The sequence below is a fragment of the Seriola lalandi genome, unplaced genomic scaffold (assembly GCF_002814215.2).
Source record: "Seriola lalandi dorsalis isolate HSWRI2012SDOR001 ecotype SW California unplaced genomic scaffold, Sedor1 jcf7180002054816, whole genome shotgun sequence".
In the NCBI taxonomy this organism is placed as follows: Eukaryota; Metazoa; Chordata; class Actinopteri; order Carangiformes; family Carangidae; genus Seriola; species Seriola lalandi.
In genome coordinates, this window is record NW_019525369.1 from 1,479,239 (window position 1) to 1,495,776 (window position 16,538).

Below are 16,538 nucleotides of genomic sequence, written 5' to 3' on the forward strand. Positions count from 1 at the left end.
GGGGGTGTGGGGTGGGGGGGTGAAAGTGAGTGTGTGTGGGGGGGGTGTATTGCATCGCATCGTCGAGAGCATATCTCTCTCTCTCTCTCTCTCTCTCATTAATTGCTCTTTCTCATCTCTCCCCATGAATCCTTGATGCAGGGAGCGGAGCTGCTTGGAGATGAGGCCTGGAAATGTCAGGGAACCTGGGAGAGAGGGAGGCTGACACAGACTGAGGAAAAGAAGAAGAGAGACTGGGTGGAGGACCAGTTCTTCCTATCGGTTTTAATAAGTGCCAGTCTATAAATGTAACTGAGGTTTTAAAAGTAAACTCTGAAGCTGGAGCCTCTCCTGTCTTCTGCTCCATCCCTGACGGCTGCTGCTGCTGCTGCTGCTCAGCTCCGGGCCCTGCACGCATCCTTACTGATCATGGTATACTTTTATAAATGTGATCTCCATAAACGTGTAAGGAGGACTGGGGAGGGTAATATCCTCGGAGGAAGGACCCGTAAACGCTTTAACAAACTATAAAGCTCCATAAAGCGGAGGGGCAGTGTTTGCTTGTTTACGTCCGTGCAGCAGAGAAACAAGAAGTGTTCTTTTTACGACGCGCCCTTTGCGCGACCGGAGGCCGTAAATGCCTCATCGTTGGCCGGTATTTAATTGTCATTTTCGCCCTGTTTTCCATACGAGCATCGGTCCTCCCTGTTGGAGCTGAGGTAGAGGGAGGGCTTTTCTAACGAGGGGTAAGTTGTGGGAAGGTTAAGCTCGGCCTAGTAGAACAGCCGGGGCTCGTAAAAAGCAAGATGGCCTGAAGTGCAGTGATTACCCCCAAAAAATTCAATTGTGGAGTTATTTCTTCTTTGATAGAGACTTAATTTGTCTTCACCACAGGCCTGAGAGCTGCCGATCAATCAGATATGAGGAATTGGTGATGTGGGCTCCCGCTGGAAGTGCACGCAGCCCTGTGCGAGGAATCAGAAGTTCATCTTTTGATTCTGGTAAAATGATTTGGCTTTGGAGCTATTGCGCGCTCATGTCCTCCAAATAAATATGTCATTATCCGAATTTAATTTACTTAGATTAAACAGCCCAGCACAAGAGGCCCAAATGTTGCCAGCGCACACTTGAATTACAGACTGTGGTAAATCAGCTGATTGTACATCCGACTTCCAGAGGAGTAATTGCCGCAGTATTTTCCCACTTTATTACCTAGAATATGATCTTATTGAAACTTCACCGCGCCGTGTTTTACACTTCCAATAAAGGCGTTTCTTGTGTGATCTGTTGTCTGCCTGTTGAGATGTGAATGTGGTGCCCCCCAAAAAAACATTAACACATTTTCTGACCAACTTCGCACGGAGCCTGAAGTGTCCACACATCCCCGCTGTCAAAGCAAGAGGCACTAAATTAGAGCGTGAAAGCCTGCTATCAGGTCATCCCTGTAAACAACAAACTGCCTCAATGAGCGTTAGAGACGCACAGGCTGGAGCAGTCAACAACTGCGCAGCAGATCCTCCTGCACTTGGAGCAGGAAGACGCATCAAAGGCTGGATTTCACCTCTGGCGTCTCCTCTGAGGCCACACTCATTAAAACATCTAAAAAGTGGAGAGAATGGATTTAGCTGGGTCTGAATTTGACTGTAAAAGAATTGCACATAAAGGTCTCTGTGTATCTTTTTCATACTTTACCTGGGGAAACACGCGCACTACCCCTCACACATTCTTTCCACCTATAGGCTCCGAGCCTGTACAGCCTCCCAAGTAGAGCCACAAAAAGTTTGAGGTGCGTGCGTTCTTAGTGTGAATTTTGCACCAGGAAAAATAAACATTTCCTGCCAACCTATACATATCCTGCACGCCTATATGGGCTATTATTTTCCAAGGCCTCAACCCTTCCTCTGTCTTCATCCCCTGTGCGCTGTGGAACGACTTGAAGCTGCTTCAAATGTCAGGATGTTCTGCAGCAAAGTCAAAAAGAGAAGTCGCACAATCACTTCACGTTTTCTTAAAAAAAACAAAAACATTTATAACACATTAAGAGGAGGGATACGGCGAGTTTGACCCCCTTACAGGAGCCCCTGCGTGTTGTGTCTTCCATGAATGCAACAAAGCGTCAAGGCGAGTCCTGGTTTATCGGTGGAGCAAGCGCGCCATCAAGCGGTCAGTCGCAGTAAGGCCACAGAGGGAGGAGGGGGGAGGCTGGTCTGGAATGTGACTGCGGTTATTTAAGTCCGCACATAAAGGTAAAAAAGCTGTTTCAAAATGAAAGTGCGTGTTGTAATTGGAGGCCGGGTGTGAGAGCTGGTTTGGGATTTGTGCTACAAAAAAAAGTGAAATGAAGGCGGTGCAGGTCTGTTACATCGAAATGAATGAGTGGAAATGGAATGGGGGGGGTAACCTCATCTAAAGTAGCTGATACATTTAATGACTTTTAAACAGCAGCCTATATATTTCCTCCGCTGTTAGACAGTCAGGTCTGAACTGTAGGCTGCTGTAAGCTTTGGAAACTGCAGATGGGTGGACAAAGAGCAGCACCTGGAATGAGCTGCTGCTTTTCTATTGTATCTGGCAAATTAAACTAATAGCTTCAAAATAAAGATCAGCTAAATGCGCAGTTGTTAAAAAGTCAGTTTGCGCTTTTGCTTGTAACTTCAAAGTAAGAAGCCTCCACAGAGCTAGCAGTGCTAATACCAACGCTTTTTATAGGCCTATTACACTGCATCAATATGACTATAATGTGTATAAACAATTCTCGCGAGATCGATGTTCGTTTTAAAGCATATTTGTTCGATTGTCTACTTTTGTCGTTATTAATAGGTATTTTTTTATCATTTATTTCCGGTGTTTGGTCGCCTCTTACCGGCATTTATGTATTGATTTGTATATGATAATCTTAGTCATCATCCTAATAATGTTACTATTGCAGGCTATGTAATATATTTTATAATCATTATAGCCCACACTATAATAACAAATAATAAAATAATAATTGTAGCCTATATAATTGTATAAAGTAGTATAGCCTATTGATATATAATATAATATGATAATATAATAAGAATTACACACCCTGACAAAAAACTTAGCCTATAGGCCTATATATATATATATTTATATATATATATATATATTTATATTTGTTTATATATATATATATAAATAAACAAATATAAATATATATATATATATATATATATACGCACATGTATATAGGCCTATGTGTGTGTGTATGTGTGTGTGTGTATGTATGTATACAGTCATAAAACCAAATGAGATAATAGAAATGCAATGGGTCTACAATATTAATTCTAAGCCTACAAAAGATAAATAATAAAAACGGTAAATATTGTTTTGTGTTTATTATATTTAGACCTATATGTCTTTCTTTTGGCTGCGTTATAGACGTTCCTGAAATGTTGTCACACGCAACACTGATGTTAGAAACAATCAAAAAAACGAATGTGAATAAGTGAATGGAAGCTGTGTGTATCTGCGAAGTCCAGTTCAACCTGCACAGACCCGCTTTGTTACCACAGATGATCGTTTCTTTTCTGTTAGTGGGTAACATGTGAGTGTGTGTGTGTGTGTGTGTGTGGGCTGTAAACAGTCAGTGAAGGCGGTTGTTACCATCATGTGAAGTCACTGCAGCTCAGATCCTCAGTTTCAGCCTGTGGGTCTCTGAACCCTGTACCAGCGCACAGGCCAAACCCCGCTTCAAGGTTCCTCCGTGTTTCAGCAGAAGGTTCAACATCATGTGGACAAGATGTTTACACCAGAGGGCCCCCGCTGTGCCCTTCAGGCCCGGAAAAGAAGCCTGGGAGCCAACCACAGCTCACCCTGTCTGACGGCCCCTCTGTCTGGGTGTGTTTTGGGTGTTTTTGGGGAGGAGGAGCTGTAAGGATGCATCTGAGAGAGACAAAGGGAGTTCAGGCAGGAGACAATAAACACACACACAGAGAAACACACACACACACACACACACACACACACACACACACACACATACAACCACCCTGCAAAATTACCCCCATGCAGCCAAACGGCTACAAAACCATAAAACTCCCAAAGCTGAAAAGAAGAGGAGGAAGGAGGAGGAGGAGGAGGAGGAGGAGGAAGGAGGCTCGCCCTCTGTTCCACAAAAGTAGCACAAAATGAAAGGAGCAGAATCCCACCACTGTTGGTTCTGTCTCTCTAAACACAAATTCCTGTCATATTCTCTGCAGACCCCGGTCTTTCCATCATCCTCTGCCTCTCTGGAGGGTGAAGAGTCCAACAAGTGAAGCCAGTGGAAGCTTTACACTAATATTTGCCTCCTCTATCAATCCCATTATAACCTCCCAAATAAATGATCAAGCAGGGGGATTTGAAACTTTCCCTCTAATATTTCCTCTCTCTGAGTATATCTTCCCGCTCCCCCCTTCTCTTTCTTTCGGCGTGTTTGCTTTACAGCCGTTTAGTTCTTAACCTTCAGAAATTTATACGCTATAAACTTTTATTGCCGTCATATTCTTTTATTGCGCCGCACCGCATTCAATCCCTTTTCCTCTCTCTCCTCTTTTTCTCTTCCTTCTTCCTCTTTGCTGTTTTTACAACAGGCGGCGGCGGCGGCTTCTTTCAACCCGCACGCATCCGCTCCCGCATCCCTCGGCCTCCACCCAATACCCGCCACCCTCCTTTTTTTTTCTTTTTTCTTTTTTTTTTTTTTTACCCGTGAGCTCGAGACACCCGGTGCGTGTAGCACATCCTGCTCCTCTCGTGCTGTTTGTTTCCTTGTTGGAAATACAAAGTGTGCAAAACAACTGACGTGAGAAAGAAGAGGAGGAGGAAGAGGAGGAGGAGGAGGAAGAGGAGGAAGAGAAAGAGAAAGCTGCTGGAGCTTTATTGGCCTAAAGGGACAAATACTATCAGATTTTTTTTCCAGAGAAGAATAAAATAAAACAAACAAAACAAACAAACCCCGGCGGCCTGATGTGGCCGGCGCAGTCCACTTGTGGTTTTACAATTACAGAAGAAATAAATGCGGGGAGCCTCATCTCTGCTGTGGAGCTCCACCGGGTGACTCACTCCGAGAAATCAAACGCGTCTGAGATTTGTGGCTTTGAAACACAACTACTGTGAATGCAGATGGATGTGAATCATTTGGAAGAAACGGAGCGTTGGGTTGTGTTCGCGCCGCTGCCTTAACGGTTTTCAAAGTAATGGCCCAACAGGGGCGAGCTTCACGGCAGATGATATGAAACTGTCTGAGACAAGCTGAAACCTTTACTCCTCACTGTTTCTTCAATTATTATTTGTACCTCCAAAATATTATTATTATTATTATTATTATTATTAGTTGTAGTGTACAATTTTAGGCATTTTAGCATCACAACCTATTTTACTTGTGTTTTTATTTTCAGTCATGATCATAAACAGCTGAAATTACTATAAAATAGTTTTACATTATTCTGAATATTGTGTAGATAAATAAATAAATCTATAGGAAATTAAGCTGTTTTTTATCTATTTATTTATTATTATTTTTTATTATCTCTTGTTTTCCTTGTGCAGATATGAAAGATCTGTAACCTGCATATTCAATTAATAATTGTAATTTATATATTTACATGCTGTCACTTTTTTCTTCCCAGTATGTAACACATGTACATGCTGTTATTATTTTATTATTACTATTTTCTGCTACCATGATTTTATTATTATCATTATTATCTACTTAAGTCTCAGGAAGCCTTAACACATAATAATAATAATAATAATAATAATTATAATAATAACAGCAATAATAATAATAATAATAATAATAATAATAATAATAATAATAATAATAATAATAATAACAATAATAACAACAATAATAATAATAGTTGTTGTTGTTGTTGTTATATTATTGTATTCCTGTCCGGTCAGAAGCAGCTGTAACATGTGTGGAGCTGCAGCAGCCTCTGGCTTCCTCTCCAACTGTTAATGAGTCCAGAATGGCTGATGTGATCTGATCCATACAGTGGTTTGTATCAGTGGGACCATAACTCTCTTTGAGAAAATTTATGAATATGAATGATATTCTCTGCTGCTTGATGAATTATAGAAGCTGTGCTGTGTAAAACAGCTCATTCAGTGTAGGGGACAGGGGAGAGCTGCTCTGGGCCCGCTGCACTCTAACATCCACCCAGAGTGTGTCAGTGAAGCCAGTTATTATCTGTGGACTCAGTTTTAATATGAGAGGATAAAGTGAAGACATATTGGATTGGCCACGTTTGCTTGGGTTGAAATATGAATTTTGCCAGCAGCAGCAGCAGCAGCAGCAGCACGTGGCTCATCTTCAGCAGCCCAATTAGTTTTTGAAAATATCACTGAAAGGATGAGACCTGCACCAAGTTCAGCTGCTAAATCACTGAACAATGAGACAATCCGGATTTTCCTTCACCTCACATTTGGGATATTCTTACAGAGGAAGGAAGATGGGAGGTGTGTGTGTGTGTGTGTGTGTGTGTGTGTGTGTGTGTGCGTGTGTGTGCGTGTGGAGGGGTGTTAATATAACCACCTTCAAGGACTGACTCCAGACCAGTGATTTGCACATTACAGGAATGTTATTAGAAACAGGCTAAATAAAGACTTTACTCCTGATCCAGGTTTGTGTTGGTGCAAACTCCGATCATCTCACAGACACATGGTCATTTCGGATTGTTTATATGAACAGTATATGGATCATTAAGCAGGACTCTTTCCTTAAAGAGAGCTACTGGAACCTGAAGAAATACTTTTCTGCTCTTGTTAATTCTCCACATATCTGCGTTTGACAGATCTTTTGTTTCTACGTCTGATTGCCAAATATTACTCATGTAACTAACCTTCCTCAGCTAATGCACTTAAGAGAAAATGTTTGTGCAAGAATGAAATGTTGTCTTTTGTTACTACACCTACAGCTGGGTCTCTGAATGTCCCTCTCTTCCCTCTGGTGCTTCTCTGCCTTCATAACTGCACATCTACAGCCTGATGTGAACATGTGTCGGTGTGTGAGGCTCTTTCTCTCCTCCTCCTCTTCCCTGGGCGAGCGGGGCTGAGAGGGGAGCCCCTGCAGCACAGACCTGGGGCTTCTGGATTTAATGAAGCTCCAGCCCCGGCTATAGACTTCAGAGAAGTATCACAATCATCTGCCGTAATTCCACAGATGGTTTATGGGATGGCTTTGTTGGGGCCTGAGCCTAAATCTGCTTAAATCCTGAGGCCTCATTGGCCGGGCCCCGCACAGCAGGGTGAAGGAGCGAAGCTGCTCTCAGCTGTGCTCATCACATTTCTGCTTCTTTATACCGAGGCTGCTCTGTTTGTTTTCACTGTTCGTACTGCTGCTGCTGCACATACAGTACAGGTACTGCAAAACCTTACTGTAACCTCACCTGCCACATCTGGCATCTAAACATCATCTTATATCATATATATCATATATGATATACGATTTGTTTTAAACCTACATGAGTCTAAACTGTTAATAGATACACACTTTATTTATGTGTGTAGTTACACATCATAGACTGTGCACTATACTGACTTATCAAGCTTCCATAAACTGGTTATGAACTGGTTACAGATGTTTGATAGTAGCTGTTATATTTGTTGATTATTAGCTACATTAATAAACTCCTGTAAAAAAAGTGCCTTATATTTGTTCACAACTACTTTACAGTGTGTTACAAGCTATTTGTGTGCACCGCTTATAAATTCTTAATAGGGATGTTAAAATTAAGTGTTACAGAGACAAGTTCTGGTGCCAGCGTTACGACCCTATTAATCCAGCTGGAACTACTGCTCCTGCTACTGGAAAAAGCTCTCTTGATTTTAACAGTAGCTGTACTGCACTGATAATGTAAAACATATGGCTACTAGTATTCTAACAAGGGCCAGAGCTAGCACTGAAGACAGAGGTCAGGGAGACTCTCCGGGAATTTCAAATTACTACAATTACACCAGCAGTCTTTGCTTGATTTCATAATTTTTTTTTAATTATCAGGAAAAATAAAATAAAATTGAGACAAATTACAAAAGATATGTTAACAGCTAAATGTGACAAATAAATAAATACCAGAATTTTTTTGAAAATATGTTGGTGGCTAGTCAAAAAAACTTTTAGAGGGGTGGAGTTGCACCAAGAGGAATTTGACCTCAACAGTTCTAAAATGCTGAGCTACAACCTTTCCTGCGACCACAAAGACAACAGCAGCAGCAAGTGTTGAAAACTTCAATAATGCACGTTTGCTTTTTACACACTTCTTGCAAATTATAACTGACTGCCAGTGATATTTCTGTGATATCTACTATTAGTGTTCTGTTACTCATCTGTTAGGTCACAGTTTTGCAGCTTTGGCTTCTTTTGCATGGACAATCAATCAAAAGGAAACTTTTACAACTTGTGCTTCTACAACTTTGTTCTAACTGCATTATTGTAAATGTTTCCATCATGTGAGGAGTCGGAGGGGAAGTAGAGATCCTGCAGACTCTGTGTCTATCAGGGTCATTTGGTGCAGAGACAAACACAGGAACCTCAGCGGCTTCACAAGCTCCTAATGGACGGATGACGACGCTTCTAATGAATGCACTCATCATCATCTGTGTGTGTGTGTGTGTGTGTGTGTGTGTGTGTGTGGTTGTGGTGGGGGGTGTTTAGGGGTTTATGACAGTCTTTTGGTGTTGCAGCCAAACAGACGCCCCTCTCCTTTAAGCATCAGTGTACAACTGAAGAGACACATATTTTAAACACATGCTGCCCCCCCCCGCCCCCTCTTCCCCCTTCTGTCTCTCTCTCTCTCTCTCTCTCTCTCTCTCTCTTCACAGAGACCAAATTCAATCTGGAGAAGAATAAAAAGGAGAACCCAGAAGGAAGCTGAGCTGCTGTCTCTGAACTGTCCCGTCGCAGCCACATCGACAGCAGCGAAGATCTTTCAGCCATAAATCACAAACTATCTCCCGCCATTTCTCCTTGGTTTAATCAGCAGTGAGAAGCAGCGATGAGTTCAAATGAAGCACGGTTGTACTGTAAAGTCAGTTCTTTAATAGGAATCCAGCATCAGCAGTGTCAACGCACAAAGAAACAAGAAACAACAACACACAAGAGAAAAAACATACAAGAAAGGAGCGGGACATCTGACAGGGGAGAGAGGATCAGAGTGACGGAGTGAGGGATGGATTTACTGCGGCCACATGGATCAGATTTGTCTCATTAAAAGTGGAGGGAAAATAAAAAAAGACTTCTGGATCCGCGTCCGTTTTTTATCAGAGAGTAAAAAAAAAAAAAAAAACTCCAGAAACGTTTGTCCCTTCAGTCAGGAGAGTAAATATGAGACAGGAAACGAGAGGCGGTCAGAAAGTAACAGAGTCAATAATAATTCAAATGAAAATATAATTTATAGAGAAGCGATGCTTCGTTTTAATCGAACCCTCTCAAGTCCAAGTGACTGAAACAAATCATCGATCAACAAATGAAGACAAGAAGAGCTCATCGGACTGGCGTCAGAACAGATCATCCGGACAGTCGGCACAACAACATGAAACAGAATCTACAGAACATGACAGAAAGAAAAATCATCTATATTACAGTAAGATGTCCCGACAAGACAAACAATATTCATCATATGAACTCATTCCAATAAGAAAGACTCAGAGATTACTAACATTATATACAATAAATTAGAAATATTTCCAATTGAGAACTTCTACTTAAGTCTTTTTTTTTTTTTTTTTTTTTTTTTTTAATTTTCCGTAAGCATTCACCTCCAAACAGATCGAACACACAAAGAGCTAAACGACGAAATAACGTCTTCAAAATGACGCGTGGCTTGAGGCATGCGAGAACTATGTAAACATTTTTACTCCTAAATCGAGGATCTGATGCCGCTGATAGAGAGAGACGATTCTCCGGTTAAGACTTTGTAAAGGAGGCTGTTTGTTAGACCCGTTCATTTCAGCGTGTGTGTGTGTGTGTGTGTGTGTATGTCATATTATAGCTTGTATTTAGGCTGTTGGTACGGTGGCCCTGAGAGCTCAATGCACTGCAACTTCAGAAAACACAAGCAAACAGACAAAAGACAGAAAACATCTGTATCGGTTTGAAAACACGTGAGCTGTTGTTGTTCGATGCTTTGTGACTGTTGAGGTTAAAAGCATTGACCAGTTTGCATGGATGTATTATAACACATGTAGCTATACATCCATGCAGGAGCGGCCCAGCCGGGTCCATCACCTTTGGGCGTCCCGCTGAGCTGCTGTGAGTATTTGCAGCTCACGTGTTGTCAAACTGATGAAGATGTTTCCTGGAGTTGTTTGTGTCTTGTCTGTTTGTCCGTGTGTTTGCAGTTGGGCTCCAGGGGCCGCCGCAGCAGATATGAGCATCCTTTGTGTTCGCAAGCCACTGCGGTCACACACACACACACACACACACACACACACACACACACACACACACACACACCGTTGTAAACTGCTGTGAAGTCAATGTGTTGTTTATGATCCGTCTATAAAACTGCCATCGGACGCCATTTAACTGCGCAGACACTTCAAATAATGCCACGGCCGCGCGGCCTTTTCCAGCGTGGCCTCTTTAACTCACATCAGTAAAACTCTGCGTAAACTCCACTTCTAAACTCCCACATATTAAATGTAGACATAATTTGTTAAAACATTTAGTGCTTGAATAAATCTTTCTGTGTTTTGTGTGTGTGTGTGTGTGTGTGTGTGTGTGTGTGTGTGTGTGTGTGTGTGTGTGTGTGTGCGTGTGTGTGTGTTGATATAATCTTGCAGCAAAACCTCTTGGAAAAAAAATCCAAATAAACTCAGGAGTTTAAAATGTGTCAGTAAATGTGTGTGTTTCGGTTTTTCGGTCTTCCTCGGTCCCAGGTTTTGATCGCAAACCGTCTCTGCGTTTCCTGAAATGAGAGAGAACCCCGCCTTGCATAGCAGATAATACACAATATACTGTATGTAGAAAAATAGAGCTGATTCTTTCTTACAATGCTACGCAACAAGCACTTTGAATAAAGACTGGAGGATGTTTTTTTTGTCTTTGTGCTCACCAGAATCTGAAATCAACATTTATCTTTTATTCCTAAGAAGTAGCAGCTATGAGAGATTCGTAGAAGCGTTTCAAACACCTTTACACGTGTTTTAATGCTGTCTGAGCGTGTGTGGCGCCAAAGCATGCAGATGTCAAGAAGCCAAGAGAAGCCAGCGACACTGTATCTGGGTGATATATGGTCTCATTCAGGTCTTGGGTGATCAAGATCAGCTACACTGGAATAAATCTGATCTAGATTCACCCAAAACTCAGTCTTAGCAACTTGAAGCCCAATTTAAAGGCTGATGATTGAAAAAAATAAAAAATAAAAAAAATAAACTGGTGCTTTGTGCTGCGTCTCCTCTCAGACAAACTCTGCTGGCTCGAGGAAAGGCTCGAGTATCGATACCCGCAGCGCATAAAGTATTGGGAGAGGTAGCTGAAGGGCGGGAATCTACAATATCGACAGCAGCCTAATCGGATCCCAGGTTGCTGAGTCGGTTTGAAACCCCCACCACCCCCTTGATTTCCCACCCTCCTCCTCCCCCTCCCTCCTCCTCCTCCTCCTCCTCATTACTTAGGCCCGACAACCGGGAAACAAACGGCGGCTTTGCTGACCGTATCAACGCCGAACATCAGGCGCTTTCTAATCAAACCCGGCCATCAACGAGCGAAACAAGAGAAAAGGAGAAGAAGAAAAAGAAAGATGAACACGTGTGTGTGTTTGTGTGTGTGTGTGTGTGTGTGTGTGTGTGTGTGTGTATCCCCCAGGGACCCTCTTGCTTATTAATGGCCACGTGAAAACCCGGTTTCAGCACCTTCGCGCGCCTCCGGTGTCAGCGACGGAACAATAAATAACTAATAAGAGGAAGAGCAGAGCTGGAGAAAAAAGAAAAAGCTCCGTGCGTATGTGTGTGTGTGTGTGTGTGTGTGTGTGTGTGTGTGTGTGTGTATGTGTGTGAGTGTCGGGCCCTCACACAACACCAGGCGGTTTACTGCTTTCTCTTTTTCTCTTCCAGCCAAATACCAAAGGCCAGTTAATAGTATAATATAAAATATGAATACATAGGACAAACAAACAATCCAGTCCACAGTTTTATATGGAGTCCAGGAAGGAGGAAGTCCAGTTTTACCCATCATCCTCCACGATCACACAGCTCCAGCCTCCTGACTGAACGTCACATTCTTCAGATCTCAGTGTGAACGTTGCGGCGTCCTCACCGGTTGTAAGGGATCAATAAAGCAATTGATCAGTTGCAGGCTACAGATGCTGTGATTGGACTGAAGCTCAGGCTGTACTGCCTGAAGGTTAAAGGAAAATTAGAAACAGCGGATCCGTGCGTGTGTGTGTGTGTGTGCGTGTGTTGTTGCAGTTCTTGGGAAGGCCATGTTGTGTTTAAGAAACAGGGGACTTTATGTTGGGTACATGATGGGAGCGTGCGTGCATGTGTGTGCATGTGTGTGTGTGTGTGTGTGTGTGTGTGTGCGTGTGTGTGCGTGCGTGCGTGTGTGTGTTGCGCTCGCAACTGAGAGTCCCCGCTAGTCCTTGGGTTGTTCCTTGCTCTGTTTCTTCATTTTCATCCTCCGGTTCTGAAACCAGATCTTCACCTGCCGTTCCGTCAGGTTGAGCGCGCGCGCCACCTCATGCCGCCGGTCCCGCGTGAGGTACATGTTGAACAGGAACTCCTTCTCCAGCTCCAGAGTCTGGTATTTGGTGTAAGGGCATCGCTTCTTCCGGGAGGAGCGAGCGTGTAGCCAGTTGGCCGAGGGGTCATCTGGAACAAGAGGGAGAAAAAAGGGGAAATGTATCAGTTATAAAATAAACACAAAATAGATATAATAATGTAAATGTAGAATGACAACACGCCACATATCAGAGCGAAACAGCACATATCCGTGCGTTAAAGTCGCAGAGCATTGCGCATTTAAAAAACATCTGACTCTGAAACTGACACTTTGGTGCGTAAAGCAGGTTTATGGTGTCAGCGGGGCCGCGATTTAGACACAAGTGGATCCATGGTTGTTTTATTTGACACCACCTGAAAGACAGACGGCCTGGTCCTGCAGCACGCGGAGGGCTGGGAGGACAAATGGAAAATGCAGATCTTTAGAAAAATAAAAAAGTGGATGAAAAAAAAAAAATGTGAGAAAGTAGAGTCAACACAGTCTGACCCCAGTACAGCTTATTGGTGCATGAGTTTATCTGAGTTCATAGCGTGATTTAACTAGGTCATAATTTAAGCAAAAATATAAGAGCAAAAAAAAATACATTAATTAATTTTCAGTTCACCAGTGATCAGCTGATCACAAGCCTCATCTATATTCACGGAAGGCAGCAGTGTATCTATGTATCTCTGGAGGTTTCTGATTGAAGGTGACCTTCAGCGCAAAATGAATAGATGACGTGACCGAGGGGCGATGTTGGTAATAGGATGATGATAAGAGAAAAGAAAGCTGGGCTGCTCCTCACAGTTCCGGCTGGAAGCTTTGTGAGTCTTTCTGCAGCTAAATGACTTTTTGGGACCAAAAAAAAAAAAAACGGAAGCAGAAGTTTCCCCCCGCGTGATGACAGCAAACAGACAAAAACACTTCTTTTTTTGTCTGTTTGCGTGAGAACTGATGAGCACATTGCGGCTCAGCGCACTGTCACTGCGTCACTTCTGATGGCTCCAAAATTAATAACCGTCGGGAAATTTATGACCCTCGTGGGATTAGAGGAAATATTTTTCCTGTGTTCATCCTTCGCCCTTCAGAGGCTGGTTTCAATATGAGTTTAACACACTTCACACAACAGACTGGAACAGAGCGAGCTGCGCGTTTCTCATAAACAGATACACACATTCACTAATAAATAAGCAGATTCTCTTTCTGCAGAGTTTTGTGAACGTCAGTGAGTTAAAGGTGTTTTGATAAAATAGAGTTTAGTTTAGTTTCTGTTGCAGCTTCAGTGCAAATAATAACAAAATCTTAATCTTCTTTATTTTTAGTGAAACATTTCTGTTATTTTGATTTTTCTTTTCATTTGTCTCTACTTCTTCCTTTCTTCTGTATCTCTTGTTTGACACGCCACCCTTTCTCCTACACCCCACCACCCCACCACCCCTCTTTACAGCTTCCAGGCCGATGTAATTAGCAGAGGCTTCATGTTTGGGACGCATGGGTCTGGTTTAGTGCTGAAAGCTATTCCGAGCTTTTCCCTCTGCAGAGCAGCAGGCATCTCAGCAACTCTTTAAACTCTGCTTTAAAAAAGAAGCTCTTTCTTAGAATTTTGATCATCCCTTTAACCCTCATTTCACCTGTAAATATCAGCGTGTGTTAATTAGTTTAACTTCTTAAACATCACAGGACAAAAATTAAAATGATCATAAATATCATTAGGTAAAAGTTTCCTTTTTTAAGCAACTATCAAAACACATTCAGGAAGACTGAGAGAGGCAGAGCTGGTTCTGGTTGATTTCCACTTTTACATCTTCTAAATAAAACCTTTAACCGAGAGAAGTCATTCCATGTGGTGAGGTCAGGCTCTTCCTCCAGTCAATCACAGCTCAGTGAAGCCAACAAACAGACTCTCCCACTGGCTGGAGACTGAAAATCAAAAACAAACATAAAATAAAGCAGTAAAGCTTGAGAGTTCTGCTCCCTCAGAGGGGGTTACCATTTTTAAAAAATTAAGTCTGAACAGCTCAGACGAATTAAAAAATAGTTGCAAAAGCATCTCTGATGATGAAAAGCAGAAACCAAGACCACACTGGAACTATTTTCTTCAAAGCTTCTGTTCCTTCATTGCATTATATCAATGACACCATCTCAGTCAGCAGTGCAGTCTCCAGTCTGGAGCACAACTCAAATGTGACTCCAACAACAGATTTCACTCTGGATGTGTTTTTGTCAGACTGAAGCCGTCCTGGGGCTGTGGAGGTCAGACTTAACCGTCGCCGTCAATTTTGGAGTAACGCGTCATCTAAATCAGTTTGTGCAACATTTCGGGCCAAAAAAGCGTCTCTTTGTTTCTGTCTGAGCCCAAAGAAATGCAGCCACAGTCCTCAGGTCTGAGCTGGCAGAGGGGACGATCTTATCACTCACTAGTCATGGGGAGAGTCTGAGCTCCAGCACCTTTTGACAACAGAGAGGGAGAATCTGAATGTGTGTGTCTCCTTCCCTGAGGAGCCAGTCTTTTTCTTAACTGATGTTGGGTGGAGGCTTCGTCTGTCTTCAATTTCACTGGTCATATTTTACGACAATGACAGTCATGCTGCTCGGATGCCAAGGCAATTCACACGGCTAAATATCACATTCACGACAATGTGCTGTTTCTCCCAGTCGGAAAAGAAAGCGCTGTTGTTGTTGTTGTGCTGTGTGGCACCACGGGCAGTGTTAGTTTATGTTTGATTAGATTCTGCTCTACATTTAAACATGTACAGCTGCCGATTCCTAAGCAAGATCAGTCCCACCAGGGAAAAAAAAAGATTGTACTTGAAAAAGTATGAGATAATAACAAAATAAAACAATTGTTTTTGAATCAAAATGTTAAAGATTTAACTATCATCATAATTTGGATTTAAAAAAATAATAACTGTCACAATTTTGACTGATGAAGTTAAAGATTTTGACTTTATTTGATAAAATTTCAACATGATTGTTCATTAATATTAAGAAAAAAACTCACAATAAGGAGTCGGATAGAGTGAATCGGTGATGCAAGGCCCTCAGTTGGCTGTGACAGTCTAAATCTTATTTTGTTGTAAGTATTTCTGTGGATGATTTAGCGACAGAGAGCAAATATCTGACAGGAAGTGTTCGGAAGTCTTATTTTGAAATGAGAAACAGACATCAAAGCTGACCTGTTCTTCATCAAAGCATCAGCTTCCTTCATGGAAATCATCTGTTCTGATGAATTCATTGAGCTTGTGAACACATCACCATCATGACAAAAGAAATTCTGTAATTGTGAAAACCCGAACAGCTGATTCATCACGGTTCATAAAACGTGAATGTGAATAAAGACATTTGTTTTGTACTTATTAGAGTTTGAGAATGAGATGAGATGAGGATTCTCTCTGATTGGTTCACAACTCATCATATGAGATGCTGTGGGTTGGGACCTTGACTGTGGGGCTAAGATGGCTGCCAGTGATGTGCACTGCTCCCTGCCTCTGTCCCTGTGTGGATGGCTCTGGCAGAAAATAGCCCCCCCCCCCGTGTTGTTCCCATGAGCTGAGTTAGTCAGCTGCCATCATCAGTAAATACGTCCTTAATACCCTCTGAAATCAATTTCCTGCAACATGGCCAGTATGTAGGGGATCGATTTCATCTCAGAACAAAATAATGCCTGGTAAAGAGGTGAGGAGAGGACCGAGGGGCGGGGAGCGCTGGGTAGGGATGAGCGGCGCTTTTGTCACACGGTAAAGTGGGTGCTTTGCATTCCCTGGGTGTACAATCACCTCCAGGACCATCCATAACCCTCAAAGCTGTGCTGCGACCGTGGCTGTCACCCCGGGTGACGAACCAGCTGAGG

General features: G+C 42.5%; 1 protein-coding gene across 1 annotated transcript in view; it reads right to left on the reverse strand.

Annotated features, from left to right (window-relative positions):
* Positions 1–11,583: 11,583 nt before the first annotated feature.
* The window catches only part of hoxb9a (homeobox B9a), a 10,959-nt gene continuing 6,004 nt past the window's right edge, over positions 11,584–16,538 (reverse strand). Inside the window, exon 2 of the mRNA XM_023426230.2 lies at positions 11,584–12,798. Within this exon, the coding sequence (XP_023281998.1) occupies positions 12,563–12,798 (236 nt within the window). The 3' untranslated portion in view covers positions 11,584–12,562. The remainder of the gene's footprint in view (positions 12,799–16,538) is intronic.